The sequence below is a fragment of the Oryzias latipes genome, chromosome 22 (genome assembly GCF_053564925.1).
Source record: "Oryzias latipes strain Hd-rR chromosome 22, Olatipes_Hd-rR_3.1".
Classification (NCBI taxonomy): domain Eukaryota; kingdom Metazoa; phylum Chordata; class Actinopteri; order Beloniformes; family Adrianichthyidae; genus Oryzias; species Oryzias latipes.
This window is the reverse complement of record NC_136258.1, coordinates 4,648,578-4,675,809: the sequence shown is the minus strand read 5'-3', so window position 1 is coordinate 4,675,809 and position 27,232 is coordinate 4,648,578. Positions and strand designations below refer to the sequence as shown.

Here is a 27,232-nt window from a genome sequence, read left to right as displayed (position 1 = left end):
GGGTGCCTGTTTTTGCTGTGTACCTCAACGGGGTCACCTACCTTAAGGCCACTACCTACATTTTGCGCATATGACACAGAATAAAATTGGTCATAGGTTAATATACATGGAAAAAGTTAAAAAAAGTTCTGGTTTTTACGTGAAATTTTCACAGATGTATCATGATTTAACCACCTTTAGACCCGTGTGAGATGTACAAATAAACCATGCAAAGAACACGTAAACCAGTGTAAAAGCTAAATCTGTCCCAAAGTTTCTGCATCAATGATGTCATTTTATATGTATAGGCTATGTAAAAGTCATCAGTGGTACATGTGTGAAAAGTTCATGAGACATGTGTGGAACGGTTGTGAAAAGCCACAAATTTCCAAATGCATCTCTCAAAAGTCACAAATAATTACGTAAGATTTACGTAATAATTTCATATAAACTATCATGTAAATATGCATAAACTGCGTTATTGTCAATCAAAAATTATGAATAGCTCAAAAATGAATTCACGCAAAGACCCGTTGGCCAAAAGCCTTGACGGACATCTGTGCACATCAACGTATGACAAAAACACAGGAAACACTTAAGAATAATGTATATCACACATGTATCACAAAATAAACAACAATTTTATACGTGAAGAACGTGCAAAATGTACATAGTGGCTGCGTGGCACGGCCTTAAAAAAGGAAGCCTGAATCTGAATCTTCAAACTCGATTTTGGAGCCCTGGCTTCTATCATTGTGGTCTTTCTCTGAAACATTTGAGTCAATCAATCAAAGCCAAGATATTCAGGTCTTATAAACAAGATGGACACGAGCAGAACCAGAACCAATCTGAGAGACAAGAGAGGAACTAGGAGGAACCCACGAACTTCATGTTTCTTCTTGCTCCGATAAAAGAGTCAGCGAGGTGAAGACTCGGCTCGGTGGAAACCTGATCGGTTCTGTGGAAGCTCGAGGAGGAGCCAGATAAGAACTAAACCAGAAGTAGTTCATGTAGATGCAAAGTGGGGGGCAGATCACAAGATCTGCAGTGGTATCTGAGCAGTTCAATGACCTGCATTGATTTGTTCTCCGCTCTGTTTGCTGACTCTAGCTGTTTTAAAACCTGCAGGATTTTCAACCATCAGTGCTGAAAGATAGGAGCCCGCAGGAAAACCCTCAGAAAAGAAAGAAAAAAACATTTTTTGGGTGTAGACTTTAAATGTGTGGTTATGTCATGTGAGGGAGGGTTACTCACACATGCACATGGGCGTTTGTTCGCGGCTGCCACCGTGGCTCTCTGAAAGCAAAAGATAAGGTTGGAAAAAAGCTCAAAGGTACACATTTCTTACTGTGATGTAAGACACAAACCGGTAACATTTCACAAAAATAGAAAGACCTGTTTTTCTCTAAATGCATTTTAGTTTGAGGTGAATATGAACTTTTGATACACAAAACCAATCTGCCAATACTCTTACTGGCAAATCATTTCTTAAGCCACCATGTCTCAGTTCAAAGTAATCTGTGTTTTACACAAGAGTCGTACATGTAAACACATACTGTATTCAGTCAGATGTGTTGTTCATCACTTTTTTGATTTTGTACAGGCGACAAGGAAGCTACAAAAAACCTAAATGTCTTAAAGGCCTTAAAGCAGATGTTCTGGCAGCAGGAAAGCCAGAATAATGGCAGTTAATGAGACAGAAGGTCAAGACGTGGTCACCAAAGAGTTCACTTAATCCACACTGAGCACAAATACCGACTTAAACAATCATTGCTTTCAGGTTGCAGATTTAAAAGTAAACATTCAAATGGATAATTTGTCACCGGAGGATTCTTTGAAATCATCAAAAGAAAACAAATCTGCACTCACGAGCGGCTGCGCAGCCGCTGAGCAGAAGCAGCAGCAGACACAAACGGCTGGAGTTCATGGTGGCCCCGAGGATTCTCCTCTGTGCTCGTCAGCCGGAGTCTGACACAGACCATCAGCTCACATCTTTATGAACTCTCCTCGGGTCTGCAGAGCGGCAGGGACGTTCCAGAGGTCAGACTCTGACCTCCACTCAAGCCTCCTGTTGGCTGAGGCCTCCAGTCAGGAGGAGCTCACAGCACAATCCAACTCAATATCTCTTCAAAAATGGAAGATAAAATTCTAAAACTAGTTCTGATTGAACAAGTCTTTATTGATTTCACAGAAAAAGGAAATTCTCATAAAGATTTTCTTTAAAGTTCAAAGAGTTCAGATAAAAATGTTCTAACTGGGCTAAAAAGATGTTCTGAATCCATTTTAGGTCAGAGAATCAGATCGCTCAAAATGAACCAACATGGACTATAAATGGGATCAGCAACCACAAAATTATGATGTGAATCAGTTGTTTAATAAATCATTACACTCCAAAAAAATCAGCCTCGACCATTCTTTGACCTCTGAATAAAATAAACACGAAGCAAAAGATGTTTAAAATTGCACTCTTCTGTTTTTTTCTATTAAATTTCACAATGAATTGAATCATAGTCGAAATGAACAATTGAGCAAAAATAGCAAAAACAACAGGAAAAATAATTTACTCAAATGTTTGGTTGGTGCCAATATTTGAAAAAATCGTGTTTGATTAAAATTGGGAATGTGCAGTTTTATTTTCCTGATACATTTTTACTCTTGTAGGAAAAATATTCAACTATTCTGGAGTTCTCCCAACATAATTCTGCTTCTCAGTGTGGGACTGTGACTTCATTACCAGTGTTGGGAGACAAAAGTAATGTATTACAGTAACTTACTGCGTAAGGAATATTTCACTGATTACATGTTTGGTCTATCACGTGTAAATGCAAAAATCGGATACGGGTCACTTTTAAGAGATGATGTAATCGGGTCGTCAAAAAAATCGGATATAGTCAGAAAATCGGATTTGGGCATCAAGACCTGCAGTGGAAACGCAGCCTAAATGAACGTGCGCCGTTGAGGAGATGACAGGTGGGGTGAAATGAGTGTTTGTGGGTAGAACGTGAGCGCATGCGTGAGAGGGAGAAGCGTGCACAATGTTGCACCCGTTAATGAGTGCACAGTTCAGTTAGTTGAAGAAAAACCAAGCCAGGTCTAATTAAACTCAGACTTTCTTTCTGTTCTACCAAATGTGAACACCTTTTAAAATGAATACTACAGCTATTAAGGTAATATCCAGCACATCACCGCTTTATTTACTTAGGGGGTGAAAAAAATGAAAACGCTGTTCACTTGTGAAAAATGTACATTACTATAATAAGCAAACTGCAAAAAGGTTAAATGATTGAATTTTGCATGCAATAAAAGCATAATCACAGAAGTAACATTAAGTTACTCAGGTCCTGTGTTCTCATGGAACAAAAATGAAATAAACCAAAACATGCCTTTCTTTCATGTTGGAAAGTTGAGAAGATGGTATTTTTTCCTGATGTATCCGTTCCCATTGCTTTAGGTGTGAAATTCAGTACTTTTTGTTTCAAACAAACATGGCAGTAATTATATTTTATCTTTTAAATATGTTTTTTTTTTAAAAAAAGCTATTTGACCTGCTGTTTTGAAATGTTTCGGTATTTCTCTGTAAAGTTCACATCATAGTTGGAATTGATGCTTCATGTCACAAAGGTTGCTGACCCCTGCACTAGAGGTTACCTGACGGATTGGTGGGTCAACCAGGGTGAGTGCAGTTGGGTTGAAGGTGTGTCAAGAGTCGCTGCATCAGGCACACCTGTGGAGTACAAACTGAAAGCAGCAGCAAGAGGCCAGCGGACTGCAATACGATAAATAGCCAAAAGAGGGAGACAAAGAGACAGGGACCTCCCAAGCCATGACATCAACACTGCATTTCACAAATGATGAAGAGGATGAAGCTTCCCTTTTTACTGATCTATAGTCTTTTCGTGAAGTATGTGTTAGTTGATCTAAAAAGCTAATATATATTGTAAAACTAATCCTCACAATGTTCCATCAATGGCACGGCAACACTTGTCGTTACCGTTGACCATAAGAGAACTGGACTGAGTGACTGTGATGTCACCCAAAGAAAATGGCTAATGGTCCATATTTCCACGTTGGAACCAGACGATGTCAGTAAACAGTGACTGATTGGTCCGTGTTGGTCTTAATCACCGTTTCTATGGCAACCACTTTTGCCAATCAGGAGTAAGAAAATATAATTTAATCAGATGATTCAAGCTTTTGACATGTGATCTCCTTCTTTCATTCAGGCATCTTATTGGTTGGTTTGCAACTTGAGTAACTTGAACTACTGAAACAATATCATAAAAAAAAATTAGAATTATTGTGAACATGTTAAAAAATAGTAGAGCAAGAATGGTTATTCTGACAAATAGAATGACTGAGTAAAGCTGTTTGTTTCTTTATAGAAGTCTGGGATTTTTGGCTTTTTGGAACTAGTTCTCATTTGGAACGGGGGGGGGGGGGGGGGGGTCACTCAGTTCAGTTCTTTTATACTGTTATAATGGTTGTTGCTCAGATGTGTCCAGAGTTTACCCTGCCTTTGCCCACCAGTAGCCAGGACAGGCTCCAGCAACCTCATGACCCAAAAAGAGATAAAGTGGGTTTACATGTGGATGGAGGTTTGTACAACAAAGCATGTGAGGAGTTCCCGCTTACGTTTAACCCAAATCATCTGCCATGTCAACTTTAAACAATAATTGGGTTTTTTTTAAACACACTTAGAAATGTTATTATTTATTAGTTTGTTTATTTTCTTATTATAGTAATAATGTTGTGAAAACATTGGAATGAAGTTTTGGGAATTATTGATTCTTTGACATTTTTCTCCTTACACCAGCGTGTCAGAGGCAGAAAAATGAGAATTGTTTCAGGAAAAAATGATTTTGTATCATTGGATGAAGGTCAGTGCTTTAATTCTGAAGGCTAGCCGGAAGTGAATCGCCTGAGGTAAACAGATCGTAAGTGCTGTGAAACTTCATAAAAAGAAGTCGACCAAAGGTAAGAAAAATGACAACGAAGGAGTAATTTCTGTAAAACTGGGCACAAACAGCTCTATGGCGGTTTTATAAAATAGTAAGAAAAAAGAAGCTATAAGATAGCGATGTTCACTATTGTATTACACGAGATTTGGTGAAATAATTCATGCATTACTCTTGCTTTGATTACTTGAAATAAACCGTTAACAAAAAAAAAAAAATCAATGATACAGATCAGACGTTTTATTAACCACCGGGTTTTATGCTCTGCCTACGTAAACAATGATCGACTGTCGCAAAACGACGCCTGAGCGAACAGCGGCTCTCCTGACCGCAGTGATAAACTGGAGTATTCCATCGGTCCGAGCCATGCTGGAAGAACAAAAGTACTAGTAGTAGCTGATCTGGTTATGGTTTAATTCAATTAATCAAAGCAAGAATAATGCACAAAACAATACAATCAGCAGTTATACATTCTAACTGAAACGTATTAAACTTAGGATAGTTAGACATGAAAACTGTAAGACTATGAGAACTGGACTGTCTGACCCCCCCCAGCTCCGAACAGGAAGTACCCGCTGGTACCATAATATGGAGATTGTTCATAATAAATAAATAAAAAGACCTTATGGAATCACACAATCATACACAAATATATAAAAATGTCCTGAAATTGTAAAAAACCTGTACACAGATTTTAAATTAGCCATCGTATTATTCAATATATTTCATTTTGCTTTAAGAGCCTGTTCATTATTTAGAAAACAGCATTTTAAAATATTTGTTCTAGTTGAATATTATTATAATTCTATGGCTTTTTTATTTCAGAAACTCGTATTTCAAAATCAATATTTTCCAAAGTAGCTTTGTTTTTATTTTACATTGCTGTTTTTCATGATGACTTATTTATATGAGAATGAGCTTTTTCCGCAGAATGAGTTTGTGGGTCAATCCCTGAAAGTACAGCTGTTTTTTTTCATGTCCAGTGATCCAAAGATTCTGGCAACATTTACACAACTGGCTTAGTCAAAAAATTAACAACATATACAGACATACAGAAAAAGATATTTTGTTTTATAACAGTAAATTGCCAAAAGAGACAACAAACTTAGTGAACATCCTCCTGATTTTGGGAAAATATCATATTCATAAGAAAAAGTGGAAAAAAGATCGGCTGAATTTCCTGTGTTTTAAAAATGAAGTCAAATTGTATTTATCCTCATTGAAATGTATTCACAACTCAAATCCTTTCATTGATGGTATTTGTAAATCTGCTACAGAATGGTTACAAATCTGAGGTCCAGATTGTTGTTTACCTTGTTTCTGAAAAGTTTTTTTATATTTTTAATATGTGTACATTCTTGTTTTGTTTTAGTTTTTTTATATTTGTTTTTGAGAAGAGCTGTGCATCTTTGGTTGTGTCTGCGAGACTTTTGTAATGATTATATTTCAATAAAATAAAAAAAAGTCAATCCCTGAAAGTGAGTGGGACCTAGACGAACATTCTCAATAAAAGACGGTGGTTTCACCTCCAACAGTCAAAGCGTTTGATTGACAGATTCTCCTAAGCCCACTTTCAAGAGGTAGGGGTGTGGGCTTTCAATAAGCTCTCTCCTGATTGATGAGAGTGGTTGCCATAGAAATGTGGACTCAGACGGACTTGGACCAACGGCTGCTCACTGATGAAATTTGATGAAATCAAAACTAAATTTAGATACCAAAACTTAAAAAAAGACCTTTTGGAAAACAAAAGTAATTTCTAGAAATGAAAATGAAATGTGAAAAAGCCGTCAGAGGTTTTAGCCGTGTGAAGTGCGACTCTGTCCGTCTCCAGACACTGCATGGACCCATCTGCACCGGGTGTCACCTGTTCCAGTAAAGCAGGTGTCAGACTCAAGGCCCGCGGGCCAAATGTGGCCCTCCATGTCATTTTATGTGGCCCGCAACCTGACAGAATCAATTTTAGCCCTTGTGCTATCTTAGATGACCCCACCCTTACATTGACGTGTTCTCCCTACCATGACAAAGGTGGACAAATGTGGAAAGATTTCATGTAATCCATGGACACCCGTAAAGATCACAAATCATTGAAAATAAAAGGTTCAGAGCACTGTCTAGTGGGTCTAGATGACCCAACTCCCAATGGTAAAGTGTCTAGGATAGCAAAAGGGGTAAAAGGATTTATGCTAAAGTAACAAGCAAACATGTTTTCTATGCAACTGTAATTGTCACTTTCAAAAGTTATAATAAATAAATAATGAGTTATTTAACATTAAGGAGTAGTTACATTTATTTTTCATTACATTACATTACATTTAATCTAGCCACAGGGGTTGCAAGCCAGTTGCCTCTGTGCCGGTCCCAAGCCCGGATAAATAGAGAGGGTTGCGTCAGGAAGGGCATCCGGCGTAAAAATTGCCAAAATAACCATGCGAATCATCCACACCACTTTAGACATACCGGATCGGTCGAGGCCCGGGTTAACAACGACCGCCACCGATGCTGTTAACCTACAGGGTGTCGGTGGAAATTTGACTACTGTTGGTGGAAGAAAGAGGGGAGGCAGAAGGGCCCGTGGCCAGAGAGAGAAGGGAAAAGGCAGGAACATAGGTTTGAGAATAGGGACTCTTAACGTTGGCACAATGACAGGGAAAGGCAGAGAGCTGGCAGACATGATGGAGAGAAGGAAGGTAGATGTACTGTGTGTGCAGGAGACAAGGTGGAAGGGCAGCAAGGCACGTAGTATTGGAGGAGGATACAAACTTTTCTATCATGGTGTTGATAGGAAGAGAAACGGGGTAGGAGTGATTCTGAGGAGGTGAAAAGAGTCTCAGACAGGATGATGAGCCTAAAGTTAGAAATTGAAGGGGTGATGGTGAATGTAGTCAGTGGGTATGCGCCACAGGTTGGCTGTGAGTTAGAAGTGAAGGAGAGATTCTGGAGTGAGTTGGATGAGGTCATAGAGAGTTTTCCCAGAGGAGAGAGAGTTGTTATTGGAGCAGACTTTAATGGGCATGTTGGTGAGGGCAACAGAGGTGATGAGGAGGTGATAGGCAGGTTTGGTGTGAAGGAAAGGAATCTGGAGGGACAGATGGTGGTGGACTTTGCGAAGAGGATGGAAATGGCTGTAGTCAACACTTACTTCCAGAAGAGAGAGGAACATAGAGTGACATACAGAAGTGGAGGTAGGAGTACTCAGGTGGACTACATCCTATGTAGACGAGGTCATTTGAGAGAGGTTAATGACTGCAAAGTGGTGGTAGGAGAGAGTGTAGCCAGACAGCACCGCATGGTGGTGTGTAAGATGACTCTGGAGGTCAGGAAGAAGAAGATAGGGAAAACAGAAAAGAAGACCAAGTGGTGGAAGCTACAGAATGAAGAAACTTGTGAGGAATTTAGGCAGAAGTTGAGGCAGGTCCTGGGTGGTCAGGATGAACTTCCAGATGACTGGGAAACTACAGCAGAGATTATCAGGGAAACAGGTAGGAAGGTGCTAGGTGTGTCATCTGGAAAGAGGAAAGACGGTAAAGAGACTTGGTGGTGGAATGAGGAAGTACAGGAATGCGTCCAGAGGAAGAGGTTGGCTAAAAGGAAGTGGGATGTAGAAAGGACTGAGGAAGGTAGACAGGAGTACAAGGAAGCGCAGCGTAGAGTGAAGAGAGAGGTGGCAAAGGCCAAACAGAAAGCTTACGATGAGCTATATGACAGGTTAGACACAAAGGAAGGAGAGAAGGACTTGTTCAGGCTAGCCAGACAGAAAGACAGAGATGGGAAGGACGTGCAACAGATAAGGGTGATTAAGGACAGAGATGGAAAGGTGCTAACAACCCAAGAGAGTGTACAGAAAAGATGGAAGGAGTATTTTGAGGAGCTGATGAACGTGGAAAATGACAGGGAAAGAAGGGAGGAAGATGTGGTTGTTGTGGAGCAGGAAGTAGCAGAGATTGGAAAGGATGAGGTTAGGAAGGCGCTGAAAAGGATGAAGAGCGGAAAGGCCGTTGGTCCTGATGACCTACCTGTGGAGGTATGGAAGTGCTTAGGAGAGACAGCAGTGGAATTTCTAACAAGGTTGTTCAATAGGATTTTAGAGAGTGAGAAGATGCCTGAGGAATGGAGGAGAAGCGTTCTGGTCCCGATCTTTAAAAACAAGGGTGACATGCAGAACTGCAGCAACTATAGAGGAATAAAGTTGATGAGCCACACAATGAAGCTGTGGGAAAGAGTAGTGGAAGCCAGGCTTAGGAAGAAGGTGGAGATTTGTGAGCAGCAGTATGGTTTCATGCCCCGTAAGAGCACCACTGATGCCATTTTTGCTTTGAGAATGTTGATGGAAAAGTACAGAGATGGTCAGAAGGAGCTGCATTGTGTGTTCGTAGATTTAGAGAAGGCGTATGACAGGGTGCCGAGGGAGGAGCTGTGGTACTGTATGAGGTCGTCTGGAGTGGCAGACAAGTATGTCAGAGTAGTTCAGGACATGTATGAGAGAAGTATGACGGTGGTGAGATGTGCTGTAGGTCAGACAGAGGAGTTCAAGGTGGAGGTGGGACTACACCAAGGATCAGCTTTGAGTCCTTTTTTGTTTGCTATGCTGATGGACAGGCTGACAGACGAGGTAAGACAGGAATCTCCCTGGACAATGATGTTTGCGGATGACATTGTAATTTGCAGTGAGAGTAGAGAGCAGGTGGAGGAACAGCTAGAGAGGTGGAGGTTTGCTCTGGAAAGAAGAGGTATGAAGGTCAGTCGTAGTAAGACAGAATACATGTGTCTGAACGAGAGGGATCAAGGTAGAAGCGTTAGGTTACAGGGGACTGAGGTGAAGAAGGTGCAGGAGTTTAAGTACTTGGGGTCAACAGTTCAGTGTGATGGGGAGTGTGGAAAAGAGGTGAAGAGGCGAGTGCAGGCAGGTTGGAGCGGGTGGAGGAAAGTGTCAGGAGTGTTGTGTGACAGAAGAGTGCCAGCAAGACTCAAAGGAAAGGTGTACAAGACAGTGGTGAGACCAGCTCTGCTCTATGGGTTAGAGACGGTAGCAGTGAGACAGAGACAAGAGGCTGAGATGGAGGTAGCAGAGATGAAGATGTTGAGGTTCTCCTTAGGAGTGACCAGGTTAGACAGGATAAGGAACGAGTACATCAGAGGGACGGCTCATGTTGCCTGTGTTAGCGACAAAGTCAGAGAAGCCAGACTGAGATGGTTTGGACATGTTCAGAGGAGGGATAGTGGATATATTGGTAGAAGGATGTTGGAGATGGAGCTGCCTGGCAGGAGGGCAAGAGGACGGCCAAAGAGGAGATATATGGATGTCTTAACAGAGGACATGAAGTTGGCTAATGTTAGGGTAGAAGATGTTCATGATAGAGTGAGGTGGAAAACGATGATTCGCTGTGGCGACCCCTGATGGGAAAAGCCGAAAGAGAAAGAAGACATTACATTACATTTAGTTACATGTATAAGTTATATCTGGCCCTTTGAGGACAGACACTATGCTGATGTGGCCCTCAGTGAAAATGAGTTTGACCCCCCTGCAGTAAAGTGTCACATATGAGAGGATGTTAGAGCAAATATTTCATATTATGTACATTTAGGAAACTGGAATTGCTGTTTTATTTATGTATTTTAACAAAATATCAACTCCGATGAAAAATGGTTTTTTTTAAACATGTTCTTGTGGCATTTTTCTGATGATGAAGGACACATACAATGAAAATTCAGCTTTGAATCATTTTTTTAGAGGTTTTTTTCTGAAAAAGGAACAGACAGAAAATGACAATGAGATACTCGTGTGGCCCCGGAATGATGGACTAAAGGGATTTTACTCAACCTCGTAGTACTGTGTCTTCAGTATGAAATGCTATATTTCAGAAATGATGAATAGTAAAATATGTAATTAAAGTAGTAGTGGGCTGCACGGTGGCGCAGTGGTTAGCGCTCTTGCCTCACAGCAAGAAGGCCCCTGGTTCAAGTCCCAGCTGGGGGACATGAAAAATGCATCAAAAATGCATCTGTGTGGAGTTTGCATGTTCTCCCCGTGCATGTGTGGGTTTTCTCTGGGATCTCCGGCTTCCTCCCACCATCCAAAAACATGCTTCATAGGTCAATTGGCAACTCTAAATTGTCCATAGGTGTGAGTGTGAGAGTGCATGGGTGTGTGATTGTGGATGTTCTACCCTGCGACAGACTGGTGACCTGTCCAGGGCATCCCCTGCCTACACCCAAGTAGCCAGGATAGGCTCCAGCAACCCTGTGACCCCGAAAGGGACAAAGCGGTACAGAAAATGAATGAATGAATGTAATTAAAGTACACACAACTTTATATAGCATAAAGCTTTGTCTTGTGTAATTATACTTCTTCTATTGTAATATATATTTAGATCTGATCAGATGCTTTATTTTGAAAACAGGAAGTGACATTCGTTAAGTCTTCTGCTCTGCCGTAATCTGTAGAATACGGGCGCACAACATTTTTGACTTAGTAAAGTCACCAAGAAGCATTTTATATGAAACCTACCTTCGAAGTGTGAGTTTGGTGTGATGGTGGATGCCAGGCGTCCACCTGTGCAGGTGTTGTTTGTTGTCTGATTGTTCTGAACTGTTACCAGCTGTCAGGACAAAAAAGACTCTGACTTAATGAAACCTTTATAAACATTGAATAAAATGTTTAAGCGGGGTTTGAGTCAAACAGCATTTGAGTCCAACAGGAGTGAAATCAACCGAAGAAAATGGAAAGAATGAAAACTGTTCAGAAGAAAAACAATAAAGCTTTACTCACTGAAATACTTCACTCAGTGTTATGCATTTGATTCTGCAAAACCTTTAAAATTCTACAGAAGCCAAAAGAATTGACTTTAGATTAAATGAAGTTAAAGGAAGTATAGAATATAAATGGTCTAACATCCAGAGAAATGTGTTTGGATTTTATTTAAAAAGAAGAAACAAAAAGAAAAACTAAAACTGCTAAGATGCTGGATGTTCCAATGTTCCAAAAACCAAATCCTAGATGGAGGTTAGAAGGTCATGAGGGTCATGTTTGCTGCAGTCAGCTGCTCCTCCTCCACCATCACTTGTATAAAACAGATCAACATTCCTCGTTTGTTTCTTTTCATTTCTTCTCCTCTCTTCCTCAGCTGCAGCATGTTTCTGGCTGTGCGCGCCGCCCGCCGCTCTGCTGGACGCTGCCGGGGCTTCTGGAGGTCGTCTGTGCGTGAAGGTGGGACACAGGCATGTGTGTCACCTCCTTCTCATGCTCTCCACTCACTCACCCATCATCGGGTCATAAACATGAGAATTTCAAATGGATCATTCAGCACTACTTCTATTGTCATTCTTGTTTTCGTGGACATTCTGCACGCTCGCAGTGATTAAGCTGCTGCTGCCTTCGATTGATTAGTCGTTCAGCAAAAAGTGCCTGACCCCCCCTCAGGCCTTCGTTGGTTTGATGTTTGGACACTAAATGCTTTCAGATCCTCAAACTCACACTCATCTCTGCATACGGGCTTTGGCAGCAGCCGCGGCGTTTTGGGAGGCGCTCTGGTCGCTCGCCTTCTCGCCCACATTTACATGAAAAAGATGATTCCTGCCCCACTGCTGTAAAGATTTAAACAAGTCATAAAAGTCTCAAACAGCTGTTTTAACTTTCAACATAGTTCAGCCAAGTCCTGCAAAGTGGCATCAAGACTTTTGTCTTCCTGTGGGAAAAAGAAGAGCACATTTTTACATTTAAAAGGGTTTTTTTTTGTCTGGATTGCAGTTTTTCTGCATGTTTGCCTTTCAAACATTAACTTCCTGAAGCTTCTTGGCTTTTAAACATTAACTTCATGAAAACAGATAAGAGTCTTGGTGTCAGTTCAAAGAAACATTCATTCACTTGTTATTCCTGTGCTCAAAGATCTGAGCACAGCCAGCAAAGCCCCGACCGAGTATTTGTCTCAGCAGAGGCGAGCAGGTTCTCAGTAGAGATGCAGCAGACCCTTCCCTTAAACCGTCTGACTCCTGCTGAGCTCAGGCTTCTGATCCGGCAGAAAGATTCCAGAATCGGAACCACATCTGGACTGGCTTACGGTAAGAGCCAGATTCCGACCTGTAGCTCTGAATAGAGGTCTCCACGGCTGAAAGACCCACGCCGATGCAAATCATGTTTTTATCATGTCCTTGTGGCATTTTCTCATGGAAAATGGAGCTTAAAATTGCATTTCTGAGTATTTCTTTATTAAAATTGTTGTAAATTAGGAGCAGATGAAAAAATGCCATCGGAAAAAAGGTAGTGAGGTAGAAAATTCAGTGGGCCGGCTGAAGCTTCCTGCCCTGCTCCATTCTGATGCATCCACCTGCAGACAAATAGATCCATGAACGTCTTTGTTTTCCTCGTCTGACCTGGAGTCTGCATCTAAACTGTACGGCTGGATAGATATTGCAACTTTTGTTGCATCAATAATGTTAGGTTGGGGGTGTGAGGGGCTGTCAGCTGGTGGGAGAGAGTGTCAACAGAGAGCTCCGTGCCAACGCTCCTGCCCACAACTCCAACGCCACTTCAGAAGCTATGTCCTAGAAAACAACACTAGTTTATTTGACTTTGGCTAAAAATGAAAAAAATGATTGAAAAGACCACTAGGAACACTTTAACAATAGTTTAAAACATGTTTGGAGCTGGTCTTTAAAGGTTAATGCTGTGAGGTATTTTTCATTTTCTATAACTGTAAATGATGTTTTCATTAAAGGAATAATTAACCACAGGCAGCTTCTTTGGCACGTTGATGATTTTTAAAGACCTCTGACTTCCCAGAGTTCATTTCCCAGAATAAGGGGAAACTTTAAGGATTCAGACTCTACCCTTAAATGACAGGGAGGGCTAATTTGGTCCAGAAATCCTTAACAATATTGCAGAAACATTTCCATCTCAAACTGAAGGTGATACACCTAGAAGGGGTGTAACATCCACACAATCCCCCCATTCCGTTGTCTTCCTCTCAGGCTTCCAGCAGGCCAACCTGCTCATCCTGCCCAGCCGCCTGGCCAATGACTTTGAGGACTTCTGCCATAGAAACCCCGCCCCATTGCCTCTTCTGTACCGCAGCAAACCAGGAGAGACTTCCTGTCCGCCTCTGGCCGGGGGTGCTGATGTCAGGTAAAGCATTCACAGGCGTTAACGGTAGTCAGAGAGACTTCCAAACTCAGGAAATCTTTAACTGTCAGGGGGCAGATCAGTTCTGGTTTAGGATTATCATCCATGAAAGTGTTGTGGAGTCCCTCAGGGATCTCTATTCAGCCTAAACACGCCCCCATCCTGAAACCTCCACGGATTTGCTGATGACTTTCTGAAACATCAGGCAGAGGGCGCTTTCCTTAGCTGTAATCAGAATAGCAGAAAATATTTGTAAGAAAATAATGATTTTAGAAATTATCCTGAAGAATAGAATTCTTGTCTGAAATATAGCCTGTGGTTTTACAAACAACCAGGTTAAAAACCTGAAAGGTAATTTAGACTCTGAGCTCACCTCTGTTCTTTAAATCAAACAAGAAAACTGTTTCTATCTCTGGAGAACAGAGAAGATGCTGACAACGAATGGATTTGGAGCCTTTCAATGATAACACTACATGTTATCTGATCACTAGTCTGCATATGTGTGTCTCTGTGCAGGACGGATGTTTCTCAGTACTGTGTGTACGAGGAGGGCCGTCTGGTCAAAACCATCTCCAGTCTGCAGAGCTACAGTCCGCTGAGGTAAAACAACTCCAAACCTCTGCTATTTACTGGATTCTCTGTCAAAATGTCAAACTTCTTTTTATAGTTTGAAGAAAAAAACTCTTAAATGTATCTGGCGTCTACCATAGTCAGGAGAAATGCAGTACTTCAGTTCTGAAACTGCGATTCACAGATGTCGAAATGCTTATTATTCCAGAATTTAGCACATGGAATTACTGAACAAAAAGCAGTTGGTTTGATGAAAGAAGAGTGAGTCTGCAGGATTTAATACAACATTCAACATGGTTCTGAAGATGGATGGAGGAAACGTCTTCAGCATGCCGCCATTGTTCTTTTTCAAGAAAAAGCACGTTCTAATCAAAATAATGATGGTCTACAAGTTACTGTACGGTTTCCTGACTCCGTTCCTTTTTTTTTTTTCCAGCTCTTCCCCGGATGTGATGTCAGAGATGGTGAGCTTCTATCTCGGTTGCAGCTTTGGCTTCGAAGGCAAACTGAAGGAAGCCGGCGTTCCTGTGAGGAATGTGGAGCAAGGCAGGAACGTCAGCATGTACAGGGTGGGTCTACCATTGGAAAATCCCACCAGAAAACACAATTGTTGTGTAAAAAAAGTTTTCAACAAAATGTTACTTCATGTGAAATGCTGCATGCACACATATTATCCACCTCTCTTTTGTTTGTAAAAGTTCAGTCACTGCTTTACATAAAAAAGACAAATCAAACATAAAACACAGTTGAGACTTTCAACTGTTGCATCGATCGAAACAGAACAGTTTCTATTCTGGACTTGAAGATGGTCAGAGTTGACGTTTGTCCAACACCAGGAAGACTGGTCCAGATTTTAGACGTCACTGACTCGTTGCACCTGCAGAAGGTCTGTCCCTGAGCTTCTCAGAGTTCCCGCTGGCTGACGTGGAACCAACACGTCAGGGATGTACCCTGGTCCTAACCACGGAGAGACTAGAGGACACACACAGATTTTTAAAAAACTCTCTTCTCTGAGCGAAAGGAAGCAAAGACCCGAGAACGTGACTGTGGTCATGCTTCCTGGTCTTAGTCAGGACCGGAGCAACAGCGTCTGGATGAAATGCAGCTGCTTTACGTAAGGGTTAATGGCCGACGAAGTGTGCATTGTTACTTTTTAATGCACGCCGTGGAAGCCTGGGGGAGGACGGTTGCTTCCGCGAATTGCGTTAAAAAGTAATAACGCACACTTTGAAGGCCATTAACCTGCTTATACCATGGTGACTTACAAAAGCAATACATATTAACCAGTTTTTAGTCCTAAATTCTTGTTTTTTTCCAATTTGGATCGCTTGTCTCACAAAAATCACACCGCATCACGTAACAAATAGTCTGCGTCGCGCAGCACCACCACTGCAATCAAGATTCAGCGATATATATATGCTGATCGTCCCGATGAAGCATCAGTTCAGAGAGAAAGTTCACCTCTTAGCGCTTGTTTTTGTCCAGATGATGAAGCTAAAGATTGTTTTAAAGAAGCCGGCGTAGTGATACAAAACATTTAAGCTGGCTGACCGAACTTCTTTTTTCACCATGCGGTTATCAGGTTTTAATGCACACCCAGCAGCCAATCAGAATCGAGTATTCACCCGGACCATGGTATTAAGAATATTAACTGAGTCCAGACACTGGTAGTCACGCTGGTAGGTCATTGATAAACATTGTAAGTCATCCATGAAATAATTCTCTTCCTGCAGGAACAGTTAAAAACATGTTTGTCATCTATTTTGTCACAGTTCATGCTAGCTGATGATGAGGTTTGTGTTTTTTGGGGGTCAAGACTTCCATCAGCTGCATCCCTGCAGGAGCCTTTCACTGCCATCTAGTGGTCACCATGCGTCCAGTCCCAGCTGCTTTGCTGGACACAGCAGTGGAGGTCACTCACCTGAACCCACTCGCTCATGGAGCTCCCGTGCACATAGGAGACGCAGGTGTGCACGTGCACGCTCCCTACTCCCCTCCAAATTGACCTGAACTGAAGTGAGTAACTTGTGTGTATTAATGCACATGTATGTGTGTATGTGCATGTGTGTGTGTGCATGTTGTGCAGCTCTCTTAGGCATTCAGGACCTGTCCAAACCAGACTACGGGGATCAGGTGGATCTGCAGCCCGGTGACGTTCCTGTGTTCTGGGCCTGCGGGGTCACTTCCATTGAGGCGGTGCTGTGCAGCAGTGAGCCACACCAAGAAATACGTTTCCTGAACGGCAATAATGGCTGAAAGTGTTACTAAAGGCTCAGAGATGTTTCTATAGGAGGAGAATTTAAACTTAAACTACAGATGTTCATGATGAGCTGATGAAAATGATGTACAAATGTTCCAGTGAATGACAGCAGACCTTAAATCTCTTGATGGAGATTTTCATTTTCCTGGTGTCAATGTCTGTAAAAAACAGCTCAGATGTTCAGATCTTTATTCTCCTCAAAAACTTTAGTGGCTTTGGGTTAGTTTCTTTTTGTCTTTCTCATCCCTGAACTGATTTCCAAGAGTTCTTTTAAGTGTCCAAAGTGTGGCGCGCTGTTCCTTTGCAGAATGTCAGCAGATGGACTAACACGGATCTTCTGGATCCTCAGAGCCGCCTTTGGCCTTCAGCCACTCCCCAGGCCACATGTTTCTGACCGACATCCCAGACTCTCCAGACTCCACCATCGCTGCTTCGGACATCACCAACACTCCTCGCCTCAAACCCAGTCCTGAGCTGATGCCTCTCTGCTTCCCCATATCCCAGAATCCTTTGCTGTACAGCCTGGCCTCAAAGGCAGCGGTGGAAAGAATCCGGCAGCTGGAGATGATCATTGGAGAAGACCCAGGTAAAACTGAAGCTCCTGCTCTTCTCCTGACAAACAATGTTTCCTTGTAATGAGAACGAACTCTGAACCAGAAGAAACTAACTTTACTAAATGACTCTTATGCTGGATTCACACCTGACGCGTCTGCCGCCTCTCTTTTGAAGTGCGTCAAATCTTGTGCTTGATGCCTTGACGCCCCAGACGCTGGTTCCTTCAGAGTCTCTTCCGGTGCACTTCACTCATGCAGTGGGAGCTGCGCCTGGGTTACGGCTGTTTAAACGTTACTTCCGTGTGTCTGTGGCCCAGTTTGAGCATGAACCAGAGAGGGGAAAAATCAGAATAAAACTGGGGGGGTATTTTTATTGTTGTCTTGATGAAAATAAGATAAGCATCCTAAGCTCATAGAGGTGACTCGCTGTACGTGTGCCGGGCAGCCAACCGGGGGCAGGCCAGGGTCTGCCGGACCCTGAGCTGGATCCTCTCCATCTGCTTGCTCACCCGCTACCTTGAGTCTCCAGAGACTGTCCAGGTTAGCGTTGGGAGAATGCCTGGACAGGCCGCCAGCCTATCAAAGAGTCCATGGAGCTGGAGAGAGCGAATGCCGAGGGACCGGCTGGACCGCGGCTGCGGTTGTAGTGGGCTCGATCACTGGCGACCTGTCCAGGGAGGATCACGCCTTCGCCCAACAGTAACAGGGACAGCCTCCGGCAACCCCTGCAGCCCCAGTGAACTAAAAAACTGGATGGAAGTCCAGGACGAAAACTATTGCATTGTGCAGCCAAACTGGATTTATTTTTCTGCCCTTTGATCGAGTCACGGAAAACGTCACGTGCCCAAATCTGATTCCCTGATTCTGCAGCCCGATGCCCAAATGGGGCTGGAGGAACTTCACATTTGGTCTGACACGCGAAGCGTGTCCGGTGTGAAGGCAGCATTAGCCTGCGCTGATGTTTGCTGCAACCATGAATTTGGCCTCAGACGTTTAACCGAGTGGGGATTGAAATCCTTCCGCTGCGTCAGGAGAGACACAAAAGTGAGGATCTGAACTCTGACGTTTTCTCCATCATCAGGTCAGCGGGGCATTCGAGCTTTGTTTGTCCAGGATGAACTCCTGCGTTCCTGCCTGGCACTGTCTCACTCCTCCTCTGTTGCCATAACAACAGGATTTCCTACACACTACATGCACAGGTGCAAACAAATCGAGGACGGTGGGCTCGTGAGGAACTTTCAGATATTCAAGTTTCTAAAATGTGCTGGGGAAAGAAATCAGCATAAACTACATGAGTTGCAGGAAATGCATTTGATTGCTGCAGGAAGTGCTGAAGCAACTGGAGCAGCACATAAACATGAAGGCCAAAACCTAGAACTTAATCAAACTTTTAAACTTTGAATCCTCAGACAAGTGTCCATACAGGCAGGCGGGCGGGCAGAGGGATCTAAGGCTTCACGGTTAAGTAGATAAAAAAGAATCTGAATTTTAATGAATAGAGGATAAAAGAGACTGCAATGATTTTACTGATTAAAATTTACTTCTTTTTAACATTTTTAAAGCGTTTTATTCAACTTGTTCTTTTTGTACATTGTATGTCACTAAAACCTGTGAGTGTTATGGAAAAAACAAACTCAATGCTAAATATTATAAAATATGTCATTAGAAAGCAGCTGTCAGTCATCCTGCATCCACAGAGCTCCATCAAAACCCTTTCATATTTCATTTCAAACATTTTCAGAGACTTGCTGAACGTCTGCACACTTCAGAGTGATTAACCGTAAAAACAGGCCCCCGAGAAATGAATCAACAATTCTAAAATTTGAAACACTTTCTGTAGAAAAGCAATAAAAAATCTGCCAATGAGGTGAGAAAAATGTTCTTACCGAGAATTCTTCTTTTAAGAAAACAATTCTAGCCACTGAGACAGGTTTTCTCAGTTTATGATTGTTTTGCTCTTGAAAAACTTTCTTAATGATAACATGAAAGACAGAAAATAAGACTTTTCCTGAACAAAGGTCTTTTGACCTTTATATGATTCATTTTTAGCAGTGAAAGCGTGGATAATTTGATTTGAAGTAAGGTTTCACAGCAGCTCCTTCTATGTCTGCAGGCAGCAGACATGAAACTCACCTAAACATGAAAATATTGTCAAAAGTAAAGTAAAACAAAAAACAGCAGACAATCAAACTGTTACTTTGTGAATGAAGGGGTTAACCCCTCTGTGTATGTCACTGCGTAGCCCCCCTGATGAGACAGACGGTCCTCCTGGAGCCATCGCCATAGCAACCATGTTGCTGTCTCTGGGAAAAGACGTAACGCTGTTGACGGACAGGAGAGCTGTGGAGATGACCGGTGCCATGGTGGACGAGGCCGTGAGGACAGGTGGGTTCAAATTCTCTCCGCTTTGCTTGCGCTGCTCCGGAGTCTTCAACAGGCGGGTCACTTGCAGATGTGTCCTGATTCTGGCTCAGGTGTGCTGAAAGCCGCCATCCCGGTGGTCACTTTTGAGGGCAGCGGGCCCGAGGCAGCGCAGAACTTCCTGTGTCACCATGGCGACACCAGCAAGCCCAGGTCAGCTGATCCAGCCGTCCTGATGATGAAGTTGTTGTTCAGGGGCGTCCTGAGCCAGGTTTTCTCCTCTGTTTCTGAAGTCCTTCTCGTAGAGAGGAAACTTCAGAGGACACAGAATTCACTCAGAGGATGACTCCTGAATCCATATTTTGTGGAAATATTTCTATTATCTTGCGTTTGTGTTTTTTTAAGATCATTCAGACTGGATGAAGGATTCCAGAAAACACGGATGAGATTATACATGTACATATATGCACACATTTCTCCTTTGATATCCCAAAAATGACACTGGATCATAAGAAGACGTGATTTGTCATTATTTCTGTAGTAAATTCATGGTACGGAAACACCTGACTGTGTCATAGCAATGAAGAAAACAGTTCTTGTGTGTTTTCATCCAAGTGAGACTGGAAAAGTCCAAACTGAGGTCCTCTGAATGTAGGTTTGACCACCTGGTGGCGATAGAGCGCAGCGGGAGAGCAGAAGATGGAAACTATTACAACATGAGAGGAATCAACATCAAACATCTGGTGGATCCCATTGATGATCTGTTCATTGCTGCCAGGACGATCTCAGGTGTTTCAACCACAGGTGAGGAACGCTGCAGAAGTTCATTTTTCAGAAGTTTGATCATTTGGGGATCATGGAGGCGGGCAGCCAGCAAAGAACTTGTTTTGATCTGTTCCTGCAGGAATAGGGGATGGAGGCAACGAGCTGGGGATGGGCAAAGTGAAGCAGCAGGTGAAGAGCCTGATGCCCATGGGGGAGGTGGTGGCCTGTGACGTTCCTGCTGATTTTGCCATCACTGCAGGTGAGGATATGATGCAGGTCAAACGCCGGCTTTGAGTCAAGCAGACTACTGATCCAGAGAGGCATTAAAAGACTCACTTTGATGACAATAGTGTTTTTAACTTGTTGTAACAGCCTTTTTCTAATGATAGAGGACATATAAGGACATTAAGCTCAAAATTGCGTTTCTGAGTATTTCTTGATTCAAATTGTTGTGAATCAGGAGCAGACAATAAAATGGCGTCTGAAACAGGTTTTAGCGGTGAGGTAAGAAATATGCCGGGTGGGTCTCAAGCTCCCTGCTCTGCTCCATACTGATGCATCCACCTACAGACGAATAGATCCGTGATCGTCTTTGTTTTCCTCGTCTGAGCTGGAATCTGGATCAAAACATGACGGCTGGATAGATCCAACTTTGCTCGCCTTTTTTGTTGCACCGGTAATGTTGTGTTGGGGTTGTGTGGGGGCTGTAAGCTAGCAGGACAGCGTGTAAACTCAGGCTATGTCCGAATCCTCCATCAAGCCTGATTCCTCTCTTCCTCCCACTTCCCTCATCAACTGCCTCCATGCAGTTGGTTTACTGCTAATTTCCTAAAACTGAACAATGATAAAAATGAACTTCTCCTGATAGGCACTAAATCCATTATAAACAGTATCCAGAACTTCTCCATTCGCTTTGAAAACTCCTCCACCCCTTCCCCCTCAGGTTAAGAGTCTGGGTGTCACCTCTCCTTCACTTCACACATCAACAGCATCACCCGGTCTGCCTATTTCCACCTTGGCAGCATCCGTCGTCTTCGCGCTTCCCTCAGTCCTCATTCCACAGCCGTCCTGGTTCACAGTCTTGTCACTTCCCGCCTGGATTACTGCAACTCCCTTCTTTTTGGTTTACCACAATAAAACTCTACAAAAACTACAACATGTTCAGAACTCAGCTGCCAGAATGATCTGTCAAACACCTTCCATCCAACACATCACACCTGTTCTGCAGCAGCTCCACTGGCTGCCGATCACATACTGGATTACATACAAAATACTTCTCCTGACTTTTAACTCCATCCACAACCATGCCCCCTCATATCTATCAGATCTTGTTCATGTCGCCCCTCCCACCCGTACCCCCCCATCCTCCTCCTCCCTTCATCTGCATGCCCCCACTGCTAGCCTCGTCACTATGGGGAGCAGAGCTTTCAGCGGCTCTGGAACCTGGGACCTCCTGACCTCAGAAACATTGGCTCTCTCCCACAATTCACCAAGAAACTAAAAACTCACCTTTTCCAACTTGCCTATTTCCCTCCATAACTTGTTATTCCTGGCCTATTTTAAATGTTTATTTGACTGTTTTTATTTTCACTTTTATGTACGGCGACTGTAGGTTCCTCGAAAGGCGCCTAACAAATAAAATGTATTATTATTATTATTAATTCCCTCCCTACTCCCTAACTACTGAAAAACTAGATAGTGCATGACTTTCTGGTGCCTGGATTTTCAAAGTAATTTGGACACCATGCCCACTATATTTTTTATGACGTCACCAATTTCACAAAGTGAAAAACTACTAATAAATACAAAGATTTTATGAAGACTATTTATAAATTCACTGTGTTCTGATGAGGAAAATGTTGATGGTTTATTAAAAAAAACAAAAAAACATTAAAACCCCTTTTTTGTTGAAAAATTTGATGAAATGCAATGCATTGTGGTCTTTATTTGCCAATTAAGTGACCATCAATGCACACTGGTTTTTCGCAGAAACCTTTGGAAAATTTCCAGGGCCCTAGATTTTCAAATTGTAGATTTAAACAGCCGTACAAATGGCGAACACACTGCAGAGTGCACTACGCATTGAGTAGTGAAGGAATTCAGGCACAACCAGAGAGCTTTCTGCAACGGGGGAAGGAAAAGGGGTGGCGTGGCTCTGCCCCAACAGTCCCGCCCACCACTCAGAGGTGAATTTCTAATGAACTACTCAGAAACTGAGTCCTAGAAAACAACTTTTGTCTTTTGATTTTGGTATAATGATAATTAAAAAACCACTGGGAACACTTTTAAGATAGAATAAGAGATTATCGGAGTGGGACTTTAAGAAAAAAATACTAACTCTCCTATCCTGTACCTGCAGGTGTTTCAAATTGGGGGGGTTACGCGGTGGCCTGCGGGCTGTACTTGCTGCACACCTGTCCATCTCACCGCCGTTACCTGAGGAAAGGTCTGGGACAGGAAGCTGCCCCCACCAGTGAGCAGTTGCAGGACTGGAGCTCCTGCCTGCCATCTGTGGAGAAGGTAAAGAGAGACTCTCACACACACACTGAGGCTGTGGATCTGTGGACTCTGTGGCTATTTTCCTGTCAAAGGTTCAAATGTTTTTTCTGATTTGGGTTTAAAACGTCTGCAGTAAAGACCTTCGTTTGAGGACTAAAGGAAAACGTCTCCTCTGTGTTCAAATAAGAATGTTCATCCAAACCAAACTGTTTCACAACTTTGTCTTTTTGTTAAAGTTGATTTTCAGTCAAGTCGACAGAAATTAATTCATGGGGTGAAAAATAAGGAGAGTCAGTTCTACTTTTCTGTTTTTATTCATACAAAGAAGCTCCAGCAGCTAAAATAATTTTTTGGGGAGAAAACTGAGGTCCTCCAGGCTCCGCTGAGAATGCTGTTTGCAGTTTTTGCCGGATAAAAATGTTCCCTTTGTGTAAAGTGTCAAAAGTGAAAACTTACACCATGGGAGTACCTCAAGGCTCTGTCTTGGGGCCACCTTTGTTCAGTTTATATGTCAATGACCTCCTATCCATATGTGATGATGTGGGTATCCAGATGTATGCAGACGACACAGTTATCTACATGGATGGGAGGAATCCAGAACAAGTGGCAGCTAAAGTATCGGTGGCAATGGTCAAAATTGTTAGTTGGTTGCATGAGTTCTATTTGACACTAAATGAGGAAAAACCATAAAAACTGTTTTTCTCAGTGAGCCAAAGTCATAAAATTTACTCTCCAGTTAAGGTTAAGGGGGAAATTATTAAAAGGGTAAATTAATACAGATACCTTGGCATAATTTTGGATTCAACATTAACTTCCAAGAGCCGTATAAAAAAGGTCTGTCACACACTAAAATACAATCTGTTAAGTTTTAGGTCCATACGAAAGTCATTGGAAACCCACAGAGCCAAATCCTACATGAATGCACTGATGATGTCTCATTTGACATTTGGTATTTCATGTAGGTCACAAGCAAAGAAGACGACTATTAGGCCTCTGGAATCTGTCTATAAACAAGCATTTAAGATTCTTTAAGGAAAATCATGACATCATTGTAAAATATTAACCAAACATCAAATGTCAGCTTTGAAAACATGATCCAAACTGAAAATTTACAGCTGTACAGAAACAGAAACAGACAGAGAGTATCTTTTGACTGCAGCTGATGGGCTCTGCAGAAATGAAGCCAGAAGAGCAAACAGCAGAATTTTCTGAGACTGTTTTCCTTTGTGTGAATCAGGAGGAGACCTTCCTGTCCACTTTGGTGCGTTTGGGAATACGAAGTGGGAAAACGGGGAACCTGGGCATGGAGGTGGACGGCCTGACCTTTCACCCCACTCACTCCAGTCTCATCAGCAGGCTGCTGGAGGCCACGCTGGGCTCCGCACAGATCAGTTGAGCAGCAGCTCCGGCTCAGGTGCCTAAGCGTAGCAGAAGGCAGGAGATTATGCAGTGTTGCCCTGGTTACCTTTCAGCTTGCTCCTTTGATTCCTCGCAGACGCAGCTGTTTTCCTTACTAGTGAATACACCTGAGAGAAGCCTGTTTTATATTTAAACTGTTTGTGTGTGATTGTTCTGCATTGGCTGACTGATACCTGTAATAAATCAATTCACCCAGGCACTGACTGAAAGAATGTCCATCCATGTTTTTGTGAAGACATGGATGTCTGCATGTTTTCAGAAGGAAACAAGATGGTCCGGAAGAAAATCCGTTAGAGCTTGTTGCAGAATGAAATGTCCAACACAGAAGAAGTTATTGCTCAATATAAAAATCCTTTATAAATGCTGATCTGATGGAAAAACAGCTTCAATTGAGGTTTTTCTGCAACACTTTGGGAGAGCAGTTCCCCACCGGGGGTTCTTTATTGCTTTGGGGTACTTTGCACAATGGGGGGCACATAGAATGCATCCATCTATCCATCCATCCATCCATCTTCAGAACCCAGTCGGCTGCAGTAAGATCCAGCCCAGATTAGAATATTTTACAAGCCACATTTTGTGTTTTTGCTAAAGCTCAGCAGGTGTAGGAGCAGTTCCAACACAAACACTAAAACAATGAAGATGAACAAACAGCGTGGAGTTTGCATGTTCTCCCCATGCATGCGTGGGTTTTCTCCAGGGACTCCAGCATCCTCCCACCGACCAAAAACATGCTTCATAGGTTAATTGGTCACTCTAATTTGTCCCTAGGTGTGAGTGTGAGTGTGTGCATTGGTGTGTGATATGTGTGACCCTGCGACAGACCTGTTCAGGGTGTCCCCTGCCTTCACCCATAAGTGGGCGGGATAGGCTCCAGCAGCCCCGTGACCCCGAAAGGGATAAACAGAAGAAGATGAATGAATGAATGAACAAACAGCTTCAGCATCTAGTTTTACTAACATGAATGACTTAATGAACGAACTGCCTTTGTCACTGAAACAAGTACAATGTTGCCAGATAGTCACGGTTTTCCAGACCAAAAGTCATCTAAAAAAACAGAAATGTTGCTAAATGTTGTCCATTCACCAAGATGACAGTTATTTAAAACAATCAAGAAAACAGGATTACATATTTCTTTAAGCAAAGTTTGTTTTATACAAACGAAAATCATTAATATTTGACCAAGTAATAAAATGGCTTATGTGAACATGTGCAACATTTTAAAGTTAAGGTTCATAGTAAAAAAAAATGTCTGATTCTGTTTTCAGCTCAAAGCTGTTCTTTCTACAAACACTTACCTTACGGCGGTGGGGCAGCCGTAGATCAGCCAACCCGATAGGACGATTGCAGGTTCGGTTCCCGCTCTGCCTGCACATGTGTGGAAGTGTCCTTGGGCAGGACAGAGAACCCCACATGGCTCCTGGTGGTTATAGGTTGGCGCCAGTGTTTGGTAAAGTGTTTGAATGTGTGTGTCAATGAGACTGTGACTGTAAATCGCTTTGAACCTTCTAAGAAAGCACTATAAGTACACGCCATTTTAAAGGAAAGGATCTAATGCTTTACTAAATTAAGCTTTTACACTCAACATTTAACATTTCACTGTAATTAATTAGTTATTTGCAGATTGATTTTCTAATTGGAGAAATTATTTTCAAAACTTTCCTTAAAGCATCATAACTTTGTCCTTGTTTTCTGCCCTGTAATTCATTATCATTCCACTAGGGGCAGTAGAGCTCTTGGTGGGAAAAGCATTGCTAGTTTGCAACTTTATGATGAGAATAACTCATTTATTGTTATTCGTTTGTAAATATATTAATTAAAAAAAGGAACATTTAGTCAATGTTTTTATGCGGTGGACTTAAAAGGGTTAAAAAGCACAGAACAATGAAAAATCCAAACCATAAATTTTCATTTTGCAAAACCGATTTAACATAAAAACAAAAATAAAGCTGCTTATTTTGCTATGTTTTCTAAAATCTTGATTGTTGTCTTGTAACAAGTTTATTAAAACACCTTTTTTGCTTTTTTTAAAAATATAACTTTATTTTAGAGCTGTGAGCTCCTGGTGCAACTCAACCTTTCAGTTTCCCCACACAGACATAAACAGCCTGTGGGCGGAGTCATATTCAGATCTATTAAAGGTTGCTGTAAACATGCACCCATCCCGCCCCCTATGCTCAGCTAACACTGTGACTGTGTCTGTGCAACACTTGAAGCTTTCAGCACAGACGCCTGAAAGGCTCCTCTTTGGTCCTTGTTTCTGCCCCCCCCAGCCCCAGCAGCCCCTGAACCAGCCTGTCCATTGGTTCCCCCGCACTCGTCCACAGCGGGGAGCCCGCTCCTCACCGCCAGCGTTAGGAGTTCAGGTGCTTCTTTGTAGACCTGTGTCTTTATGTCGTTGTCTGAGGTTGTGTGTGTGATCAGCAACACCGTGGGGGGGCCGTTGTTCTCATCTGTGGCAACCTCGTGTGAGTCACTCGCAGGGTTTGAGGGGCTGGCGTTGCCACGGCGACAGCAGCAAAAGAGGATCCTGGCCACGGGTTGAACCAGAGTTTGGTACAGGCTGTGGCGGACGCTCTCACTGACGAAGCAGTAGAGGACCGGGTCGGCCACGCAGTTCAGGGAGGTGAGCAGCAGCGACAGGTGATAGTAGTTAAATATAGCTGGAAAACAGGAAAGGGTCAGGGTCAGGGGGGCAGATTTCCTTAGGGGTGAATTCACACTTGGTGCTGATCCAGCTTTGGTCCTGGTTCATAGC

General features: G+C 42.6%; 3 protein-coding genes across 9 annotated transcripts in view; 1 reads left to right on the top strand and 2 right to left on the bottom strand.

Moving 5' to 3' along the window:
- The window catches only part of apoba (apolipoprotein Ba), a 35,735-nt gene extending 33,734 nt beyond the window's left edge, over positions 1-2,001 (bottom strand). For all 3 annotated transcript variants that reach the window (XM_011492426.4, XM_078940673.1, XM_011492427.4), the window contains exons 1-2: positions 1,849-2,001; positions 1,234-1,275 (exon numbers count right to left, since the gene is read on the bottom strand). In XM_011492426.4, coding sequence (XP_011490728.1) covers positions 1,234-1,275; positions 1,849-1,906 — 100 coding nt within the window. In that variant the 5' untranslated portion in view covers positions 1,907-2,001. The remainder of the gene's footprint in view (positions 1-1,233; positions 1,276-1,848) is intronic.
- A 2,814-nt stretch (positions 2,002-4,815) lies between these two features.
- On the top strand, positions 4,816-26,998 carry dglucy (D-glutamate cyclase). 4 transcript variants are annotated; one of them, XR_013653159.1, is made up of 19 exons: positions 4,816-4,953; positions 12,056-12,138; positions 12,864-12,989; positions 13,899-14,052; positions 14,566-14,649; positions 15,056-15,188; positions 16,436-16,586; positions 16,706-16,828; positions 17,229-17,465; positions 18,515-18,632; positions 19,676-19,818; positions 19,908-20,007; positions 20,450-20,598; positions 20,699-20,818; positions 22,919-23,079; positions 24,296-24,472; positions 25,743-25,924; positions 26,748-26,840; positions 26,958-26,998. XR_013653159.1 is itself a non-coding variant. In XM_078940671.1 (17 exons), exons 2-16 carry the CDS (start codon positions 12,063-12,065, stop codon positions 24,452-24,454), a joined length of 2,034 nt encoding a protein of 677 aa, XP_078796797.1. In that variant the 5' UTR covers positions 4,816-4,953; positions 12,056-12,062; the 3' UTR covers positions 24,455-24,472; positions 25,743-26,508. The 4 variants fall into 4 exon arrangements, 3 of the variants coding, with proteins under 3 accessions (XP_078796797.1, XP_023807583.1, XP_011490731.1); XM_078940671.1 differs by lacking the exons at positions 26,748-26,840; positions 26,958-26,998 and having other exon boundaries at positions 25,743-26,508; XM_023951815.2 differs by lacking the exons at positions 25,743-25,924; positions 26,748-26,840; positions 26,958-26,998 and having other exon boundaries at positions 24,296-24,673.
- Positions 26,489-27,232, bottom strand: part of gpr68 (G protein-coupled receptor 68) — a 36,005-nt gene continuing 35,261 nt past the window's right edge. For both annotated transcript variants that reach the window (XM_011492432.4, XM_078940672.1), the window contains one exon: positions 26,489-27,137. In XM_011492432.4, coding sequence (XP_011490734.1) covers positions 26,656-27,137 — 482 coding nt within the window. In that variant the 3' untranslated portion in view covers positions 26,489-26,655. The remainder of the gene's footprint in view (positions 27,138-27,232) is intronic.

What these genes read in the sequence shown, in the direction of transcription:
- dglucy (XM_078940671.1), top strand. Translation starts at nt 12,063, where the DNA reads ATGTTTCTGGCTGTGCGCGCCGCCCGCCGCTCTGCTGGACGCTGCCGG. An exon ending in GGAACGTCAGCATGTACAGG is followed by an intron (nt 15,189 to 16,435) that starts GTGGGTCTACCA and finishes TTGGGGGTCAAG; the next exon opens with ACTTCCATCAGCTGCATCCC. An exon ending in TGATTTTGCCATCACTGCAG is followed by an intron (nt 20,819 to 22,918) that starts GTGAGGATATGA and finishes CTGTACCTGCAG; the next exon opens with GTGTTTCAAATTGGGGGGGT.